Here is a 23,026-nt window from a genome sequence, read left to right as displayed (position 1 = left end):
CTGTTGCCACAGAGACGGTATGGCTCACCGATGTAAAACATTTACTATCTGGTCTTTTTCAGAAAGTTTGCCCACCTTTACTTTAAATTATTCCATTTTAATCCAACACATAGAAGTATATTTTGAATGGAAAGTCAGCAATATCACTAAAAATCAGCACAGACTTCTTACCTGCTGCATAGCTTGCAGTTACGAATTCAAATCTGTGATGTTTCTCTGGTGCCTATTTAAAACCAGAACTGTATTTACTAGCATCTATTCTTTGGTCCATTTCTAACTAATAACTTATTATTTCAATTTGAAATAATCAACAAAATGGTTAACACGTTCACAACGGGGCCATAGCTTGCATGCCTCGCTGCTAGGTGGCTTTGAACCACCAGTGGTATGTCCAAGACTGTCCCATCAGGTGCCACGGGACAGTCCCATTGAGTGGCGCAAGCTGCCTGATGAGACAGTATTGCATGTACCTCCTGCGGTTCAAGCCAGCAGGAACATGTTAAACATAGTTACCCCTCCTTATCCATGGGTTCAGCATCTACAATTCAGCCAACTGCAGCTCAAAAATATTCAGAAAAACATGGTGACTGTACTAAATATATAAAGAATATTTTTGGTCATTATTTTTTAAACATCACAGTTTAGCCATGATAAGTACATTGCACTAGTTGTTACAAGTAATCTATAAGATTTACATGAGGACATGTATTATAGGTTATATGCAAACCCTGTGCTGTTTTATGAGGAACTTGAGTATCCATAGAGTTGTGTGTCCAGAGAATCCTGGAACCAGTCACTCACAGATACTTACTCTGACTTCTAGGTTTAAACCATCTCTGTCCTTGGAGAACATGAAACAAGGAGAAGTAAAGGGAAATTAAGAAACTTCCAGGGGCTGGGGATTTAGTTCAGTAGTTTTGCCGCCTGCTGCGCAAGCGCAAGGACCTGAGTTCAATCCCCGGTACCAAAAAAAAAAAAAAAAGAAAAGAAAAGAAAAGAAAGAAACTTCCAGTGTTTATCCAATATTTCTGTAAGCCTGAAGACATTTTAACCACTTGCAAAATGAAGATTTAAATGCTAAGGCATCACAAGCTTTGGAAGTAACATGCCAACAAATTGAAAACTAAAGGGAGAATTAAATCAGTAAGTTTACCTTAAAATATAAGCTCAAAAGAGCATATCTCTGTCTGAAATCAGAATAGCTAAGATGTTTACCATCCTCCATAATAAGGATCCTTCAGCAGCACTTGTGAACAGTGACAACAGATCCCAAGTCTTTACCTAAAATTCATATTAAATGTTTAGCGGTCCCTGTAGTTTCTCTTGGCAGTGATCAGCATACCAGTAAACCATGGTTATTCTGGGAGATGTTTTTTGAGAAATAAATGAAGTTTAACCCATAAAGAGCCACAGAGGTACAATAAAATTTACTTACTTGGCTTTTCTCATGCTCACTGGCACTACTGTGTGGGAAAAGTGGCAAGACTAAAAAAGGAAAGAAAATATGTAATGGATAGATTTAATTATGAGGCATGCATAAATTCATTTCTAGACATGATCAAAGCATAATATATGCATGTTTTAAACATGTCACAGTAAAATGCATTTATTTATCCAATATACATTAATAATTACAATAAATTCCACTTCTCCCTCTCCTGGTTATACACACCAACATTAACAGCAAGGCCCACTCTGATATCTTGCTCAAGTGCCCACCTTTAAGATCTCTTTCTAACTATTTGACCTTGTCCCTCATCATTCAGCATGAATTCTCTATTCCAAATCTTGCCCCTGAACATCACCTCCTGTTTTATCTTAGTATTCTGACCCAAGAGTGTCTCCCCTTTTCTAAGCTCTTCAAATCTTATTCTTTTCCCAAGGACTTGCTAAAATCCCACCTACATCTTCCTTGAAGATAATCCCAACTCATGCCAAATTCTTCCTGTCTGAACTCCTACTCCATTTACCTACAACTCACATTTAACTAAATGGTAGCTAATCTCATGACATTCTATTTCAGGCACATGCATCTTACCTTTCCAATGTAATTATAACAGGAAAGGAGGGCCCGGGATCATATATTTCTTTGGTTCCCTCTCCCACGTTGAAAAATAAATAGCTGTTACGTGAGGAGTGACCCAAAAGATGACAAGCACCACACTTACTTTTCAGCCTGCTTCTCACTCTCGTCTTTTTTCTGCTGGAATATGGTTTTAAGGATTTCCTTTTCTGGTTACTAGTCCAGGATTGTTCATTGGTACTAGAACTTGAACCGTGCTCCTCCTCAGAAAAGAGATGCTTCCTATAATCAAACTTTTACAAACAGTTGAGAAATTTTAAATGGGTGCTACTGCTAATGTATGTACAATTAAACATAACTTCATGTATTGTACACTAAACACATTACTATTAGACATAAGAAGCTCCTAGAAGACTGGGCTCTCTTCCATAATAAAAATGCACAGAGAAAGGAAGAGGACAAAGATTATTCCATGAATCAATTTCCAATGAACCTGCTGTGGTCAAAGATGACAAAACTATCTTTGCAGTCCTATTTGCAACTGAACAGCGGCTACATAACTGCTCAAAAGCAGATGTCCCTGAATACTGTGCCAATGCTACAAGTTCAAAGTGCAAACTTAAGTGACAAAACAGAGTATAAAAATATGCTTTGCAAAGACACACTCAGAAGAACTAAAACCAAACAGGATAACTTTTATCTCAAGCTTAAAACATTTTGAAATTAAGTCTAGTCTATAAGAGGTTAGAAACTTACTATAAGATTAATCTGTTCTTGTAGGTAACTCATCTGTATTTTGATATTTATATATTTTAATCTTTTTTAGTTTTTGCATTAATTTTTTATAAATGCGATGAAAAATGTTTAAGCTGGATATAGAGGATTTTTTTCTTATTTTAACAGAAAAGCACACAGAGTTCTGTTGGGTGTTTCCAGGGACTCAGTCCCCAGACATCTGGCTTTTCCAGGGGTTCCACCATTCAGCTCTAACAGTTCTCATTCAGGCCAGGGGGATATTAAGTAGTGAAAATATCGCAGAGACTTCTCAAATGGAAAATACATCAGCCAGAGGATTTACCCGCATCTGAAGTGGCCAAAAGCCAAGTCAGCTCTGAGGCCACTAGGGTAACCCTGAGCCACACTTGCCCTTGCTGGTGATATCATTTCACATAACATGTGAGGTGGGCGATGATTTGTTATCTTTTAAATGACCCAATTAACTCCTCTTTTAAAATGCTTAGTTGCTCTTTAGCATTTCATAGTAATCATTTTTAAATGACAAACCTTATATATATTTATGGTGTACAACATGATGTACTGATATATGTATACATTGTGGAATAGTTAAATCAATCAAACATACATATTTACCTCATCTATTTGTGGAGAAAGCACCTCCAATCGACCCTCCTCATAGCAATTTTCAAGTATTTATTTATATTGTTATTAAGTACAATCATTGCAACATACAATAGATCTTTCAAATTTCTTCTTGTCTACATTTTGTTACCTTTGCTCAACGTCACCCCAAATCCCAACCCCAAACTCCTGGTAAACACTTCCGACGAGTTCGACTTTTTCAAATTCCACATGAGTGAGATCATGCATGTCCGTGCCTGGCTTATTTCACTTGACATGGTGTCCTCCATCTTCATCCATGTAGTCACGAAAGCCAGGATCTCCTCCTTTGGTGAGACTGAGTAGGATTCACTTGTGCATATGTATCACGCTCTCCTTACCATTTATCCATTTATATTGATTAGAAAAAGTGACTTCTAAAAGGAACTTTGTGAGCCACGTTTATTTACATCTTACCTTTTACTTAAGGAGATAACCAAAATGGCTGGGGAGCCCCACAATTGGTTTTCTTTGGGGTTTTTTTTGGTACCAGGGATCAAACTCGGGTCCTTGCGTTTGGGCAGCAGGCGGCGAAACCACTGAACTCAATCCCCAGCCCCCCACAACTGTTCCAGAGTTCAGCCCAGAGACTCACAAAGAGCAAGCATCGCTTCATTGAATGCATCCAATTTAAAAACCACGCGGCAGGGCCTTCCCAGTTTCTTTGGCTTTACGTCAAAAGATACTCACAGTTATTTACAAAAATAAGAGTACCTCGAGCAACAGTCCTCATGTAGAGCCACACAACGGAATCACCAGAAAGGGGCTTTACTTTTTAAAATTCCAAAGTGTGAGAATAAAAGTCTGAATCTCAGAAGGAACCCAAATTTCAGTATTTTCTGAAGACCAATTTGAGGCCCAAGCAGCAGAGCATCAGAACCTTTGCTAGAAGAAAGCTTTCTAAGGCCTTATCCCATTTGTGTGAAACACATGCTCTCAATTTTAGAAAAACTTGTCATAGAATGATCATTGGAGATGTTTTTAATATGCTGACTACAGACGTAGAGCACTGTGCTTTCCAAAGCGAAAGGCCAGCAAGCAGTGACACATGGGACAGATGTCATTCGACTTATACACAAAACCATGTCACTGAACTAAAAGGATGCAACATCCTTTACAACTACTTAACAGATCTGATCTAGTTAGGACAAGTCTTAGGTGCTTCTTCCCTACTTACTAATATTTTTCTTACAACAAAGCAAGAACAGGGTTAGGTTCAAATCGTAATCAAAAAAGAATTTTAAGGAGGGGAACACCAAGTCTCCCTTTCGGATAGAGCTCTTTGTGAGTTTAAGTGTCAGCTACCATGCAATGTCCCTCCTCACCCAGGGCTACCACTCTGGAACTCAATCAGGAAGGGGACCCAACATCCATCACCTAAAGTGGGTGGACAATCCAAAAAGGGAGAGCTTGCTACAGTGGGAAGGGACTGAGTGGAGGAGTCCATCTTCAAATTTTCCATTATCTGTTTGCCCACAAATAGGATTTAACACAAAATGTTTCCCTTCTGCCGAGTTTACTTCTTATCTGTTCAACTAATGAGTAAGCCTGGCTATGACAGATTTGCCTTTTCAGAGTTAATGGTTAATAAAACCTGCTGCACAAAATGGATTTAAAAGTAGAAAATATATGATATAAAAGTGTAGTTCGAAAGGGAATGGGGAAAAAATAAGAACCAAGATCCATCCTGTAAAGGTACAAATTCCCACTGATGATTGTAACTGTATTGTATACCTAAAATGTACCAATAAACTTAACGAAAAAAAGTGTAGTTCAATAGGTTAACATTGTTATTTTCCATTGTTATTCATTTGAGGGATTTGCCTATTTGCTAGAAATAATACTGATTTTCCATCTGAAATTGAAATAATTCCTCTTAAGAAAAAATTAGATAAACAGTAGTGCCATGCACATTTTGAAGGCAGTGTGAAATAACTGAAATTTGGGAAGTATCACCTTAAATAACAAAAATTATTACCGGCGTCCTTTTTTTCTTTGTGTCCGATATCCCTCTTTCTTGCTTTGTATCATCCTCAATAGCAGAACCTTCCCTAAAACAAAATGCATCACATGAAGAGAGCTGGTACATTCACCACCCTCCTCTCTAGCACCTCATGGCTCTTTTCCCCTCTTAGGTGCTCTTTGCCTGATCATGAACCAAGTTCACAGACTTCCCCACTCTGCAGACTGACTTATCTTACAGTCTATTTCCATAGCTTCTCGGGCAAATGATGGCGGCTTATTTAAAGTCAAACAAAGTTTTGTTGAACTCTTTGTTTGCCAGACCCACAAAGAGACGAGAAGCAGGTGGGACCCTAAGTGCCAGCCCATCGGCAGCAAGGCTGGAAGGTGGCAGTCCTGGTCCTACCCAGGAACCACCGAGGTGCTTCCACTGGTGGCCAGTGAGGCTGAGCATCTTTCCATACATCTGTTAGCCTTTCATGTGTCTTCTTCAAAAAACTGTCCATTTGGGTCCTTTCCCTAGTTTTTAATTGAGTCATTTGGTTTTCTGCCATTGAGCTGTGAGTTATTTACATTCTTTTAATATTAACCTCATATATATATATATATATATATATATACACACACACACATACATACAAGCACACACACACACACACACACATATATATGGTTTGCTATTGTTTTTTAAAAAGATGAATGTTGGGAGTGGACATGGAGCAACTGGAGCCTCTTGTATGCTGCTGGTGGGACTGAAAGTTATGGAAAACAACTTTCAAATACCTCAAAACAGTATAGAACTATTACAGGATGCAGGAGTCCCACTTCTGGACATGCGTCCTAAGGAACTGAAACCAAGATGTCAATACAGATTGAGTATCCCTAACCTGGAAACCCTCAATGCCCCCAAGTCCAAAGCTTCCTGAGCATCAACACCACCCTCCTGTGGTGGGATGGCCAAAAGGCAGGTGCTAAGAAATAGAGAATTGTAATAAAAGTTACCCGTAGGCTGTGTAAGAGATACACTGTGAAGTAAAAATGAGTTTTTGTGTTTCAACTTAATCCATCCCCAAGATACCTCACCATGTATATGCAGCTGTTCCAAGTCTGAAAACAACCCAAAATCTGACACATCCTGACGTCGGGCATTTTGGACAAGAGATAATCTGTACAAGATAAGAGCTGTTTCTGGTTTGGAGCTATTACAAACAAAGCTGCTATAAACATGCATTAGCACTCCTTTGTGGGGACATGTGCTGACCAATCTCTTGGGAAAATGTCTAGGATGAATAGCTAGATCATAGGCTGGGTATGTACTAAGCATTTTAAGAAACGACCAGCAGCATGTAAGTTTCGCTTGCTCCACACTCTCACAAGGACATGGTACAGTCTAATTTTGCTGCTCTAAAACATGTAGAGTACATCTCTATTCTTCATTTTCATTTCCCTAATAACTAATGGTGTCATCTGCTATGTTTTTTTCCTGGTGAAGTAGCTGTTCAAATCTATTGCATATATTTTTATCAAGTTGTACATTTACTATTCACTTCTGAGAGTTCTTGATACATTTCACATACAAGTCCTTTATAAATATTTTCAGCAAGGCTGTGGCTAGTTCTCACCTAACAGTGGTTTACAAAGAGTATAGATTCTTTTATTTTGATGAAATCCAATTCATCAATTTGTTCTTTTGTGGACTCTTGTGTTACACAACTAAGAAATCTTTGCCTAATGCAAAGATTTTTGTCACTTTTTTTAAAAATAGAGTTTACAGTTTATGGGAAATGTAAGGATGCAAGGTCATTTTTTCTTCTATCAAGATATTCCATTTTTCTAGCACTATTTATTGACAAATCTGTCTCTTCATTGAATTATCTTTGCACTTTTATCCAATATATATAGGCCTTTTTCTGGACTTTATTATGTTTTATTTATCTTTCTGCTAATACCACACTCTTGATGTAGTTTTATAGCAATCTTGAAAACAGGTAATACGTAAACACTTTAACTTCATGAAGTTTTAGATATCCTTGGTCCTTTAAATTTCCATATGAAATTCAGAAAGAGCTTGTAGATTTCTTTTACATTTTATTTGAGTTTTTTTGTTTTTTGGTCCTGGGGATCGAACTTGGGGTCCTTGTGCTTGCAGGGCAGGCAGCAGAACCACTGAGCTGGCCCTTCTTTTACATTTAAAAAAAAAATCTACTGGGATTTGAACTGGGAATTTTATTAAATTCTTAGATCAATTTTGAGAAGAACTGACATCATATCAAGTCTTCCATCAGAATTTGTTTTTTGGTTTTTTTTTTTTTTAGATCTTCTTTAATTTCTCTTACCAATGTCCTATAGTTTTCAGTGTATATGTTTTGGGGATGCTTAGAAATATATGTGAACTGCCTAAATGAATGATACCTTAACACTATTGTAAATGGCATTGGTTTTTATTTCAATTTCTGATTAGCACAAAGAAAATTGATTTTGTATATTGATCTTGGGTCCTTCAATCTCAAATTCAACGTTTTGCTGCAGAAAACTACATTGGTGAAAATAACCCTGGAAGTCTAATGGTACAGTCCATGGGTCAGGAGAACGTGCCAACATCATTCAAACATTCTGCAGAAAACTCCACACAATGCTCTCTCCTTCAGTGGAGGAATGGCCAGGTGCAAGAAAAGGGGGAAACGTAGAGCTTGGACTTGTAGCACTCACATCAGCAAAATGGGTAGTTACTAATTTCAAAAGAGCCAAGGCCATGGAAACACCCTAAATGTCCATCAAGACATGAAAATAAGACAGTGTTGTATAGATATACAGTAGGATACTATTTGGCCACAAGAAGATGAAAGAAATCCTATCACTTTCAACAACAGGAACTGGAAGATATTCTGCTAAGTGAAACAAAACAGGTATGAAAGACAATACTGTACAATTTCACTTATATGTGGGAACCAAAAAAGTCAGACTCAGAAAGGGAGCGACGAATCAGATTACCAGAGGCTGGGGCTGTCCAGCAGGAGGAGGGTGACAGAGAGATATTGGTCAATGAAGACCAATTTACAATTAGACATGAGGAGTAAGTTCTCGAGTTCTGTAGCACAGAAGTGTGAGTACAGTTATCAATATTGTCGTCTATATTTCAAAACTAGGAAAGAGGATTCTGAGTGTTCTTGCAACACAAATTAATGTTTAAAATAGATATGCTAAATTCCACAATGGATCATTTCACAATGGATCCATCACATTATACTCCATAAATAGACAATTTTTATGTGTCAATCAAAGACAAAATTAAACTTTAAAAAGAAAAAAGCACCTTACCTGGATTTGTCATCTAATTTAGGAGCCTGGATTTGGACCGATGGGTCTTGTACAATTGAAGAATGCTCATGCTTTGAAGTAACTTCTAAAGACCAAATTTAAAAACAAAAAGCATTAAACATCTTGAGTAAATATTTTCACTACTCGGGTCTTTTTTACAGTAGACAAAACATATCGGACCTTGAGTATCACCCATTTTCAATTTTTCAGATGAACTATCAGCTGTATTTCTTTGCTGTAAGAAAAAACCACATTGTAGTATCCATATAGATAGACAAAGCTATATCTTGTTTTTTGGGGGGTGAGGGTTTTGTTTTTTTGGTACCGGGGATCGAACTCAAGTCCTTGCGCTTGCGCAGCAGGCAGCGAAACCACTGAGCTAAATCCCCAGCCCACAAAGCTATATCTTTATACAAACATATGTGCCAAGTAGGTTTGTGTACATTTTTAAAAGCTTTTAATTGACGTATAAAAATTGTGCATAGTAACGTCATCCCATGCATATAATATGAAGTATTTAAATCTGGTGAAGTGTACCTGTTTTGACATTTAACATTTATGGTAAAAACATTCCAAATCTTTTCTTCGAGCTTTCTGAGATGTACACAGTTGTCTACAATCCTCCTACTCTGAATATCACACCAGAATTCTCGCTCCTGTCTAGCAGTAACTTAGTACCCTTTTTTAAATCCCATGAAGGACCACTTGTGATCTCGCCATTACCCCCATATTATGATATGAAGCCCCCAGAGTAGTGATATTAATTAATGCCAAACATCAGGTCCTTTCTAGACAGCAGTCTTCAGATCCAAATGAGCGAATGAGAAGGCGGAAGCCAACCAAGTCAGGCACTTCATGGGAAGTCAAGCTGAATAAGGGGAGAATATGTAAACTCAGATATTATTGACAGAGGCTGGGCCAGGAGCACAGGGTCTACAAGTCAGGATGGAAGCCGCCTGCCTGACAGTTGCCAACCTCCTTCCCAGCTCAATGTACTCACGGGAGGCCCCGCCTGGGAATCAGAGAGGAGAGTTATCACACAACGGTCCCCCCCGGCACTCATGGACTCTGCTGCTTCAGTGGATTCTTCTGCCTGTTCTATATAGACGAAGAAAAGAACATTTGTAACAACATTAGCCATGCACAATACTGACATTCTCCATTGCTTGTTACAGGACATTTGCCTCATACCTCGCCATCTTCAGGTTAAGAGCAGGGAGTCAGGTTCTGCCTCAAACCTCAAATAAGACATCCAAGGGCAGTTGGGAAGAAACTCCAAAGAGACTGGCTTTCTATGTAGACAGGACCTCCCTGCCCCTCCTTCTGTCACCCCCAGCATTTGATATCCTTTGCCATTTCCAACTGACCCCAAAGCGAGACTTTATTATGTGGGGAAAATGACCCAAAACTATTGGGGCTGGGGATTTAGCTCAGTGGTTCCATCACCTGCCTCACAAGCAGAAGGACCCGAGTTCAATCCCTGGTACCAAAAAAAAACTATTAACAGCTATTGCTTCATACTCTTACTGGTTTTGTGGTGTTGTGGTTGATCCTCGAGCCTTACACATGCTCATCGAGGACCCTCTCCCTGAGCTACACCCCAGCCCTACTTATTGCTCTCATAACCACTGACTTCTGAAACCAGCAAGGTTTCATCAGTGCTTTTATGGAAAATTCATAGTCAAGAGCTTTTTGTTTTTTGTTTTTGGGGGTTTTTTGGTACCAGGGATTGAACTCAGGACCTTGTGCCTGCGAGGCAGGCAGCAGAACCACTGAGCTAAATCCCCGGCCCAGAGTCAATTAATTGTTAATTCCCAATGTACCTGTTTGTCTTTCCAGGCTGCTAGGAATCTCACTGTCTTCTTTCTCAGACTTTTTAAAGTGTTCCGAGGACATTTTCATTTGATCAGGCAACACCTGAAATGCAAGCCAAAAGCCACATGAATTTAAAAAGCAGTAGCTAGCATTTGATTGCCCTTTCTTGAAGGATTATTTTCTTTTCTGTCTCCCTTACCTCCCTCAGCCCTCAGCACCAACTCTGGCTATTACCCTGCCCTTAACTCCTCTCTCCTGGTGTCTTCACATCTGCCATGGTTTGAGCCCCCAAATTTCATGCGTTAGAGACATGAGCCCCAATATAGCGTGCTGAAAGGTGGGACCTGTGGAGGTTCGGTCAGGAGACCTCCTGCCTGAAGGGATTCATCCTCTCCTGGATGAATGGGCTGCTTTGCTTCTCCTTTCATTTCCCTTCCTCACCCATGAAATGGGTGAGTCTTCAGAAACTCAGAGTACTTTATAAAAATGCCTTCGTATTCAACTCAAATGAAAAAGATGCAAGCTCAAGACTTCCCCCCATGGGTCTCTGACCTTTTTATTCAACTTATCAGCTACTGCCACAGTATTTGGTGTCCTTAATTTCTTTGCCTGGCCTACTGTCCATGACAGAAGGGCTCCTGTTCTTGTATATAAACAGGGCAGTTAGAGATATGGACACAACAGCAATCTGTAATAGGTGCAGACCACTTCCACAAGCTAAGACCAGTAGAGAGGATTTTGGAAAAGCCCTGTGAAATCCTATTCTTCATGACCAGGGCCATTGTCCAGGGCCATGAGGAGCTGGGAGCATGGGAACTGCCAAGAAACCCAGGTAACAGCTTCTGGCTTCCAGGAAGAATATGGTGAGGAGGTGATGTTATCCTAGAAAAGCTTCCAACTGTTCACAGTAAGTGGAACAAAGCTCTCGGAAGCATAGTGAGGCTTTGTGTCCCACAGAGTTAAGGCGGTAACACATGGAAAGGGAAAACTAGGTTAAGAGCCCAGAACTCAACTCTGTTTACATGCATTTTAAAGATCAGGTCTTTTCCTTGACCAAATGTTCACACCAAAACCCAACAAGGAAATTTAAGAGGCATGAAACACACTACAATATTTTCAAATAATCAATAAGAATGAAGTTGCCACCTGTTTGTCTTCTCCTAAAGCTTGAACGGAAGCTTGGGATATGTGGACTTGCAAATCAAAATGGATCTCTATTTTCATCACTTCTTTCTTACTGATAACAATAGGCTCCTTCAGGTAAATGATGAATATCTTCGCCTTCTCATTTTCTAACAAAAATACAGTATATCATGAATATCAACATACTGAAAAGTTTCATTTAAATTTTTATATTTTTAAATAACTGTACCTGTAGATCTGTCAACTTCCCAGACTTTGATAAGTTGAAATTTCATTAAATAAAATTACTCTGAAATTACTCTATAAGAGGCACATATGTATATATTTATGTACACAATATATGATTAGGTGGTTGAACTTTCAACAATAGGAACTAGTTTTCTTTACTGGCAAAGAAATGGAGATATGTTTGTCTTCAGCAATTCAATGTTTAACTGCATTATGTTTACACAACAGGTATTTTACTTCCAAACATACTGGGCACAATGTTTATTCATTTCTCTTGGGAATTTACTTATTGCTAAAGTTCAGTATGCTAAATGGAATATCCACCTCCATTTCAACAGACTCCTCCAAGAGGACATGGAGACATTATGGTGAAACATCCTCTGAGACAAAGCTTGCTTTGGGGCCTCCTACCAGGTTGTCCCTGAAAAATGGTAATTACTTTTAAAAGAAAAAGTAGCTTGGACTGAAATTCAGAGTTCAAGAATAAACCACAGTGCATACAAAGTTGGCTGAAAGCAGCAAGGGATAGAAGGGAGTAAGGTTTGTGGAAAAACTGGCAAAGTTAATGGCCACAAATCAATGCAAATGGAAAGAAGAAAATGAGACACACACAGGTCTGGACCACACTGTCCAAGACAGCAGAGAGCTTGCAATAAACAGACTCTGTAAGTACAACATTCACATTAGACCGTCACATCCTAGAATACAAGGAGAACATACATCTCAACTTTCATACTGACTATATGCTAATATCTCATATGTTGAGTAAAACAAAACCATTACTGAAATGAATCCAATTTTTAATTTGACTATTAGAAATTTTCATTTATAGGGCCAGGGATTTAGCTCAGTGGTTCTGCCACCTGCCTCGCAAGCGCAAGGGCCCAAGTTCGATCCCGGGTACAAAAAAAAAAAAAAAGAAAAGAAATTTTCATTTATAAATACAATATTCACATTTTATTTCTTTGAAACAATAGAAATAGAATGGCCTAGTAAAGCTCAGCGGTCTTTCCAAATACAGACCTTTGCTCAATGCTACAGAAAAAGTCTATGAGTACCTGCTACCACCTACCAGATGGAAGGAAGTTTGGAGGTTTAAGGGGAGAGGGGACCCAGACCCATGGAAACTCACCCATCACCCCTGCAACTCTGTGGGAGAGGGCAGACATGCACAACCACTTTTTAAATTGTGCCCCCTCCAAAGCCCTATGTAAAATTTACCTTTGTAACTATTGTTTTTTAAATTTAACTGATGCATGAAAGCATAAGTGTTAAGTATGTTCACATCACTGCACAACAGACCTCCAGAATTTGTTCAGCTCACAAAAAGAAAACTGTGCCCACTGAATAACAACTCCCCGTGTCTCCCCTCCCACAGGCCCTGACAACCACCGTTCATTCCACTTTCTGGCGCCGTGCTGTGGACAACTGTGGACACCTCACGCGTGGAATCACAGTGTGTCTTTTGGGGCATAATAATCTCAAGGTTCATCCAGTTTGTAGTGTAGGTCAGAATTTCCTTCTGTTTTCAAGTTGAATATACATATCTCTCATATGTGTGTGTGTGTGTGTGTGTATTCATACCTGTATGATACGTATATATGATATAGAAAACCAAAAAGTTATACACACTTCAGGAAAAGGAAAACAGTATGATGTTTTTTCAACAGATGATATCACCCTCCTATGAGGGACCCTAGATGATGTCGCTTATCACAGAAAACTCACTGCACGGGTGGTCCTTAGAGAAGAAATTGAAAACTATGTGCAGAATCTCAATGACCAAGGATACCCAAGCAGCAGTTCTCCATACTAACAAATGTCAGGAAGCCAGTGGCCACCACTTTGAGCAGCTCTTGTAATTGTAGAGACAAAGGTAACTTTGTCTCTCATGATGTCTCAAGAAATTTAGTATTAAAATATTTATACAAGTTTTTCTTTTCCTGAAGTAGGTATACATTTTTGGTAGAAAAATGTATATATATCTCATTTTTACTTATCCATTCATTCCTCAGTGAACATTTGAATGATTTCTACCTTTTAGTTATTCTGAGTAATGTTGCTATCAACACAGTTTACAGAGATTTCTTTCAGACTCTCTTTTCAATTCTTTTGCATGCATACTTAGAGGTGGAATTGCTGAATTATATGGCAGTTCTGCCTTTTTCTTTTTCTAATAGCAGTACTAGAGCCTGAACCCAGAGCCTTCACACTGAGCAACATCCCCAGCCCTTTTAAATTTTTTATTTTGAAGCAGGGTCTCATCAAGTTACCCAGGCTCGGCTTGAAGTTCAGATCCTCCTGCCTTGGCCTACCATAGTGCTAGAATTATAGGCATGCACCAATACACCAGACTGGCTTTTAATTATTTGAAGTCTTTAACCATGTTTACAATAAAGGAACCAGGAAAGTGACTGAATCCCAAAGTCATAAAGCAAGTAGCCGCCAACACTGTGACCCCAGATCTTGGTCCTATGCACCATGTGTCTTCCTTCCACTCTCCTGCCAGACTTCCTTGTAGCAAAGCAAGACGAAATCTGCCCTGGAATTAACACACACAGCACACACAAACAATACTCAGAACTAAGTATTGGGTACCACAATGTAAAATTATCATCCTACCTGTAATGCCGAAGTTAACCACGGCTTCCTTCGCAACTCTGATTGGTTCCCACAGAGCACTCTTCGGAAGGTAGCAAGTGAAATCCATGAGTACATCACACATATTTACAAATATACGCTCTGTAAGTGCTTAGATCTAGTCAGAATCAACCCTCCTTCATTACCTCAGCATTGTCTATGTAAAAAGTCACACTCTGGCTTCCTAGGTTGAAATCAATCCAAAACTTCTCTAATTTTTCATCTGCTGGTTTTCTCATCTGAAAGAGAATTTCAGTATGAATTATACATTAAAAAATCACATCAAAGGGTCAGATAAAAATTATTCCAAAAGAACAAGATTTTTGCTTTTCCTGGAATAGCATTATCCTAACAAAGGGCCTTCTCCGTGAGGTCACTCACTCGTGCGAAACAGAAGGATGGTGTTCATTTTACAGGACCAAGCCATTGCCAATAAAACCCTGCTGTCCTTGGCATATTTTATAGATAACTTAAGTGGGTCAGATGACTATACATACATTTGTTTTCTGGTAAGAATCAAAAAGCAAATTGTTCTCTATTGAAAACTCCAGACTGCATATGGATGGAAATGTCTAGAAAAGGAGGTATTGGGATCAAATACGAACAGTGACTTGTCATCTAAGTTACCATCCATTGCAGGAGAGCTAAGACTTCCAGAGTTAAAATTACTTTTATTTTAATTGATTATAAAATGTGTTTATAGTAAAAGAAGAGTCAAACGGTATGATGTTTATAGAAATGTAAACATCTCTGCCTTGCCTACATTACAAATAATGTATTTTTCCAAAGACACCATGAACAATGTCTTTGTCCCCCCACTCTCTGAGGTTTTCTGGACAAATATCAGAGGTATAGTTGAGTATTCCTTATTGAAAGTGATTGGTACCAGAAGTGCATCAGGTTTTGAATTTTTCAGGTTTTGGAACATTTGTATATATATCATGAGGTACCTTGGGGATGGGACTTAAGTCTAAACATAAAATTAATGTTTCCTAGACACCTTTATATATAATTTGAAGGTGTTTCAGATTTTTTGGACATGGGATGCTTAACCTATAAAATTTGTATTCCCCATCAATGGAGCAAGCACCAGGTTTACTACTCTACAACTCTTCTGTAAACAACCTTGCTTGGACATCTTTCCTTTTCATCATTCATACCTGCTTTTTAATAGCTACAGAGTTGAATGATCTTAACCACAATGTGTGCCACTAGAAGCTGGTGTGAGGGATAAATGTAAGGGCCCTGATGGAAGCTGAAGAGAATTGGGGCATCCTAGAAGGAAGAACCCAGCAGAAAACCAAGGAAAAATCAGATGGAGTTGAGACAGAAGGATTAGTTTGCCAAAACCGGTTCTAGAGAGAAAGGTCTTTTAGTGTAGCCCCATGTTGAAAGTTTAGCTTACAGAGGTTAACACGGGGACTCTGAACCCCAAACCAAGAAACGGCTAAACATGCAATGGATGTCTTGAAGACAGGGCTCAGGAAAACGTGGCCAATGTCTGAGACCTCTGCCAACTTTACCCTGAAACTGAGATGCTCTGGGTAGCAGACTTTTGACATGAAGGGTGTTCCTCATCTAGAAACCAAAGAAGGGAGTGAAAATGAACTCGTCAAGCTGGACTACAAGCACAAGGTAGGATGCAAGAAAGTATAGACTTTTCTACTAGGAAGCACTGTGCTAAAGGTACTCTGTCTGTGCGGGCAGCTTGTGCTGATACACCTTACATTACATTATCCAAAGTGGAGAGAAAGGGAAATGTCCCCAAGTGCAGGAAAAGAGAGGGAATCATCAAAAGCATGAAGTCACCCTTCTCCCTCAAAGGATAAATAACGTTACCCATGACTAAGATAAAACAAGGCAAGATTTCTGTAGTTGACCATGTGTCCTGCACAGAGCCTCAAATTTCTTTTTCCAGAAGTAAATTTGAGTCTTTAAACTGGCAGTGCATCCTGGTTATGGTACAATTAATTTGAGAGTTGAAATCACTAGAAGCTAGCAGCTTCTTTTTTTTTTTTTTTTTTGGTACCGGGGATCGAATTCGGGACCTGGCACTTGCAAGGCAGGCGCTGGAACCACTGAGCTACATCCCCAGCCCAGCAGCCTCTTTTTGAAGAACCTTTCATGTAACAAGAACAGAAGTCTCACCCAGCCATGTACACCTGTGTGAGTTTCACCGCACACCACCCTCGCAATCCCCAATACAAACATACCTCATGCCCATCAGCAAAAGCAGCAACACATGCAAATGAATAGACCCTGCAAAACACTTCACATTTAAAACATATTATAGAAAAGGGCCCAAAATACAACCTGCAGATGTTCTGCAACAAGTATTTAACCAGGGTGCACCAGTAAGTCTGATGTGGAGTATGGTAGGGGGCTTCAAGCTTGCAAGTGAAGATTATTAACTGTGGGCAAATTTTAAATCTCCAATTTGCCATCCATAAGCCAAGCTTACTGATATCTCAACCAAATTACTTGACGAGATTCCTAAGGAATAAACTTAGCAAACACTGTCTCATCAAGGACATAACTCTCCATAAGTCCATAATGTGCATATCCCCAGTGACCCCAAGTCTGTACGGAATTGCTCTCTGTAAAGTCTCTGGACCCTCTAAAGGATGTAGGATGACAGGTAGCCCAAACTTCAAGTAAATATGCTCATAACAATTCGGGATAATTTGTAAGCACACTCAAATGACCCATAAGGCAGAGAGGGCCTGATCTTCCCATGTTTCTAATCAGTGAACCATTTAGTCATACTCAGTAAAAGATGGATCTTATATTCTTTCCTAAAAGGAAACAGATCCTAAACCTTCTTTGATGAATGTGATCATTATATATATTTAAATTGTACCAATAAAATTAATAAATAAAAGAAAATATTAGGCATTTCCAGAATATTCCTAGTGTATAAAATAATGGCCAGACAGACCTCTTACCTTCTCTGGTCACCAAGTCTGTCATTTAGGTGATTGAGAAATCTTCGACCGTCCTTCAAAATAATGCAAACTTTTTATTAAAAAAAATGAAATCAAAGTGTCTGATTTAATACTGCCTTTAATAGTACGTAGAGGTCAACGTTTGCTTCTACTTGTCCAAGATCCAGCATCACCACCGGGCTTTGCAAAGACTCGTTACTTTATGTTAATAGTATCTTAAGCTACAAAGCAAAGGCTCCAGGCACACGTTTCTGGAAGGAACCACCCCCAACTCCAGCATTAGCTTTTCATCTGAAGAATACTTAGGTCCACAAAAGTTATATGCATGACTGTTTGACTGGGTCCGAAAAATAAGCAAGAGAAAGACACCTGCTGACCTAGACCACACTACGGACTCAGCCATCAGGCATCCTCCTCCCTCACACTGTGCAGCATAAGCTAACCACTGACCCATAAAATGTGGCACATGGGGTGGGATCTGATGGATTTCCCACTGCCAGTTTTCCTGTTTTGGGAGTTCTCCATGCCCCTCTCTCTTGGCATAAGCTCTAAGAACAAAATTTACTGTTAGAGTTCTCCCAACCAACATCCTTCAGGATGGTGAAGTTGTTGTCACCAACATTCAAAAGACGAAGGCACCCAGGTGCAGGCATTTGCTCCTTTTTGTTTGCAAGGCGTGGCTGTTGGGGCCAAATGCTCCTCAAACTTCATGTCTCAACTTAACACTCAGCAGACATCAGCAGTGTAAGCCTTTTGTCTAAAAGCCATTCAATTAACAACTTGATGGCTCTGGGGGGAAATGATTTTGGAAACAAGGTAATTCTCACCAAAATTCCTTGCAGATGTGAGAATGACACAGAGGAGAGGGGAAACATATCTCAGTGCTCGCACATCCCAGGCTCTTTTGGTTTCTCTTATTCTCATAATTTTATTCCCCTTTTACAGATGGGACACTTGGGCTTCACAAATCAACTACTCTGCCAAAATACATTTAAGTCAGGGGGCTGGGACTCAAACTCAAGTCTGAGAGAGCCCCAGAGCTCATGCTTTTCCATGAAGTAGATCTGGCTAAATACTATTTTGTAGCAGTATCTCAGTCTGAGACAAATATAAAGGTTCAAATTTAATAAAAACTGAATCACTGGTCAGTTTGATCAGAAAGTCTTTGTCAACATGAGCACTACTAGAAATTTTGCCTTTTCCTTTAAGAACTCTTCAAAAGAAAATATTTTAGCTATTCTAGGATGGAGACAGACACAACAAAGCCATAGCTCTTTTTGCTCTACCTGGGGACACAATTGTAGTAAGCCTGGTGGCACGAAAGACAGTGGAAAGTATCATTCTCTAAAGTGTATTGTGGCTCACAACACAACCACCCCACAATACTGAGGCCACTGGAGCACATCATGCCCCTGTTAGCACCTGTCATCATCACAGCTGCTCTCTGCAAGGCTCAAAAACTCTTCTCCAATTCCTTCTCTACTCTTCAAGATCCATCAAAAATTGTTCCACCCCATACACTTTTTTAAATGAATCCATCAAAGTCAAATTTGGTCTCCAGTCTCAGTTATCTCTAAAGAAATCTATATTCTCCTACTCAGCCCCCAAGTATTCTATTGATGTTGCCTTAAAATGGTTTCCCTTTTATGGGAAACAGGAAGTCAATTTAATCACATTAAGAAAAGAAAATCCTTAGATCTTTAATCCACCTCGATCTTAGTTTAGTGTGGGGTGATAGGTATGGGTCTAGTTTTAATCTCTGACAAGTTGAAATCCAGTTTTTCCAACACACTATTATTAAATAGGCTATCTTTCCTCCAATGAGGGTGGTTGGCTCCTTTGTCAAAGATGAGGTGGCTGAGTATGTCTGGAGTTGTTTTTGCATCTTCTAATCTATTCCACTGATCTTTGGGTCTGTTTCTTTGCCAGTACCATGCTGTTTTTATCACAGTAGCTTTGTAGTATACTTTCAAGTTGGGGATCGTGATACCCCCAGCCATGTCTCTGTTGCCTAGAATTGCTTTTGCTATTCTAGGTTTCTTCTGTTTCCAAATGAATTTTTGGATTGTTTTCTCTGGTTCTGTGAAGTATATTGTTGGAATTTCACTTGGCATTGCACTGAACCTATATAGTAGTTTTGGAAGTATGGCCATTTTCACTATATTGGTTCTTCCTACCCAGGAACAAGGGATATCTTTCCATTTTCTTATATCCTCTTCGATCTCCTTCTTCAGAGTGCTGTAGTTTTCAGTGTAGAGGTCTTTTGCTTCCTTTTTTAGGTTGATTCCTAGATATTTCATTTTTTTAGATGCTACTGTAAAAGGAGTTATTTCCTGAATTTCTCTCTCAATGGGTCTGCTATTTGCGTATAAGAAGGCTATTGTTTTTTGAGTGTTGACCTTGTATCCAGCTACTCTACTGAATCTGTCAATTAGGTCAGAAACACTAAACTTGCTGGAAGATAAGTTAGGTAGAACTCTTGAAGACATTGGCATAGGAAAAGACTTTATGAATAAATCTTCAGTAGCATGGGAGCTAGCACAAAGAATCAACAACTGGGATCTCATTGTATTAAAAAGCTTCTGCACTGCAAGAGAAACTAACTACCAACAGAGCTAAGAGACAACCTACAATGTGGGTAGAAATATTTAGCAGCTGTAGCTCAGACTACTACTACCGAGAATATATAAAGAACTGAAAAAAAATCAGACCCCCCAAATTCAAAGACCCAATTCAAAAATGGGCATCCGAAATGAACAGACATTTCTCAGGCAAAGAAGTAAAAACAGCAAATAAATACATGAAAAAATGTTCAACATCACTGGTCATTCGAGAGATGCAGATGAAAACAACACTGAGATTCCACTTCACCCCACAAAGAATGGCTGCTATCAAGAAATCAACCAATAACAAATGCTGGCAGGGGTGTGGAGAGAAAGGAACCCTTCTCCATTGTTGGTGGGAATGTAGACTGGTACAACCACTGTGGAAATCAGTATGGAGATACCTCAAAGAACTAGGACTGGAAGTCCCATTTGACCCAGCTATTCCCCTGTTGGGTATTTTCCCCAAAGAATTAAAAGAATCATACCACAGCGATATATGTGCACCCATGTTTATAGTGGCACAATTTGTAATAGCTAAAGCTTGGAAACAGCCCAAGTGCCCATCAACTGGAAACTGGATAAAGAAAATGTGGTTTTTTATAAAACAGAGTACTACTCAGCCACAAAGAATGAGAAACTAGAGACATTTATAGCTAAGTGGATTCATATTGAGGCCATACTCTTAACTGAAATAAATAGGACACACATGTGTAAATACTGAATAGTTTCTCTAGTGTGAGACAATGAAAGTGTAAATAAGGATGAAAGTGATTAAAATGAATAATTGATAATTTGAAATAAGAAAAGGTCCAAGGGTTTGGGGATGGTGGGAGGGGAAAGGGAAAGGGAAGAAAGGAAAGGGAAAATTATGAGAAAAAAAATGGAATCAAACTCTGTGTAAATAGGGAAGGGTGGAGGGGGTGAAGGGTGCACAGGTAATGGGAGAAAAAATAAGAACTAAGATACATCATGTTCTGGTAAAAACACCCAATGACAAATGTAAAAGTATTTTATACCTAAAATATATGAATAAATATATATATAAATTTTAAAAAAGAAAAAAAAAGGTGTGGAGGGCTAGGAATGGGGAAAAAATAAGAACCAAGATGCATTATGTAAAGGTACAATTCCCAATGAGAAATGTAATTGTGTTGTATCCCTACAATGTACCAATAAAAGAATTTAATACAAAAAAGAAAAAAAAAGAAAAGAAAATCCTCCATTAAGCCTAACACACAGGAAAATACTGAGAAGCTGCTTCATAAATACTGACTGCACAGGACTCTCACCGTCTCAAATTCTCGATCCTTAATTTTCTTGAAGCCTTCAGCAAGGACATCATCATCAAACCACTGGTGGACAAGGTCGTTCCTTGATGTTCTACTCGTCATTCTACACAATGCCTCAGAAAGAGCAACCTGCTGGTCATAATCTAGACATTAAAAATACAGTGGACATAGATAATTCTGGGCACCGTGCAACAGAAAACCATGTTACAAAGCTAGCACCTGCTCTAAGAAATAGATCAACACTGTAACTTATAAGCAGCAAGATGTATCCTGAAGCACCTATAATAAAAGTATTTTTAAGAATTGTTAGAAAAATCTAAATAAGTCAGCATATAACAACTTTTCAAAATACATATTTCTGTTTATGTTTTATGCTTATTAAATATTAATCAAATTGGATCAAACAGCCTTAAAAATATTTCTACCACAAAAGCAAATTTCCAGCATACCTTGTGCTATTTCACAGCAGATAAATTAAAACTACATATATCAATATATTCAAATATCAATTAATTTTAAGGGTAAAAAGGGAGTTGTAACTGGATATACCCAACTTGATGGCATTTATGAAGTGTGATAAAAAATATATGGTGAATATTTAAATTCAAGAATTACAGTAAAAGACACACATTGCCACTAATCCTCTCATACATTTGAACACACTCATTCCATCATCCTGCCACTTTCTGAAGCAGTTCTACAAGTTCTCTTTGGTGAGTGTCTTTAGTTTCATCATCATACCTGCCTTTCATGTCCCTAATGGATTCAAAATGGTAACCCTGTGTGGTCATTTTGACTATAGGGAAGATCCAGAAGTAATACAGTGCCAGGTCTGGTGAATAAAGTAGATGAGACCACCCATCATGTTTTTAGTTGACAGAAATGGCTGCAGATGTTTTGAATCCATTCAGGGCATCCAGGCACCCGCAAGAGCACAGACACTCACGAAAGAGGACTTCTAGATCGGCTTCCGAAAGTGACAAGATGGATGGTGTAAGCGTGTTCAAAGCAAGGCTAAGTAGGTGTGTGTGTGTGGAGGGGGGGTGGGGGGAATGGCAATGTGTCTTACTGTAATGATTTTTTTAAGTTTAAACATTTACTATATGTTTTAATTTTACTATATACCTAATGTCCTTAAAATCTGCAAAAACAATAATGAATATTGTTTATGAATACATAGAGAACAAGTTTAAAGTATGTTCGGGAATGAAAAATACAAATCAAAGGGAGGGGAACGGAATTGGGGGCATGAACCTCATTTGTAGCTGATTTATTTAAAAGTATTTCATTTGAAGGGAAAAGAAAAAATATGAGAAAAGGAAAAAAATGGAAACAAAGTCTTTGCAAATAGGGAGGGTGGAGGGGGTGAAGGGAGGGCAGGGAAAGGGGGAAAAATAAGAACCAAGATACTCATGTAAAGGTACAAGATCCCAATGATGAATGTAACTGTACTGTATACCTAAAATGTTCCAATAAACTTAACAGAAAAAAAAGAAAAAGAAATAGACATTTTTAAAAAGTATTCATTTTAAGCAAATATGGTAAAAATTCTAAAATTTGACAAAATTGGCTGGTGAGTAAATGAGCATCCAATATTCATTATAATTTTCAGCATGCTATAAAGATAAAACCTTAATTCCTATACCTTTCATTTGACCA

General features: G+C 38.7%; 1 protein-coding gene across 4 annotated transcripts in view; it reads right to left on the bottom strand.

The window, feature by feature from the left end:
• The window catches only part of Sycp2l (synaptonemal complex protein 2 like), an 86,066-nt gene that overhangs the window by 46,370 nt on the left and 16,670 nt on the right, over window positions 1–23,026 (bottom strand). For all 4 annotated transcript variants that reach the window (XR_015439304.1, XR_015439305.1, XR_002396020.2 and 1 more), the window contains 13 exons: window positions 21,368–21,510; window positions 17,473–17,525; window positions 16,741–16,786; window positions 14,674–14,766; window positions 14,510–14,570; window positions 11,663–11,808; window positions 10,525–10,618; window positions 9,702–9,799; window positions 8,882–8,936; window positions 8,702–8,786; window positions 5,400–5,472; window positions 2,169–2,316; window positions 1,436–1,485 (listed from right to left, as the gene is read on the bottom strand). Coding sequence is in view for 1 of the 4 variants with exons in the window: in XM_021260659.2 (XP_021116318.2) it covers window positions 1,436–1,485; window positions 2,169–2,316; window positions 5,400–5,472; window positions 8,702–8,786; window positions 8,882–8,936; window positions 9,702–9,799; window positions 10,525–10,618; window positions 11,663–11,808; window positions 14,510–14,570; window positions 14,674–14,766; window positions 16,741–16,786; window positions 17,473–17,525; window positions 21,368–21,510 (1,145 nt within the window). In the remaining 3 variants the exon portion in view is untranslated. The remainder of the gene's footprint in view (window positions 1–1,435; window positions 1,486–2,168; window positions 2,317–5,399; window positions 5,473–8,701; window positions 8,787–8,881; window positions 8,937–9,701; window positions 9,800–10,524; window positions 10,619–11,662; window positions 11,809–14,509; window positions 14,571–14,673; window positions 14,767–16,740; window positions 16,787–17,472; window positions 17,526–21,367; window positions 21,511–23,026) is intronic.

Source organism: Heterocephalus glaber, unplaced genomic scaffold, assembly GCF_053883595.1.
Source record: "Heterocephalus glaber isolate CG9 unplaced genomic scaffold, H.glaber_assembly_v1.0 deba00001472, whole genome shotgun sequence".
Classification (NCBI taxonomy): domain Eukaryota; kingdom Metazoa; phylum Chordata; class Mammalia; order Rodentia; family Bathyergidae; genus Heterocephalus; species Heterocephalus glaber.
This window is presented reverse-complemented; position numbering and strand designations above follow the sequence as displayed.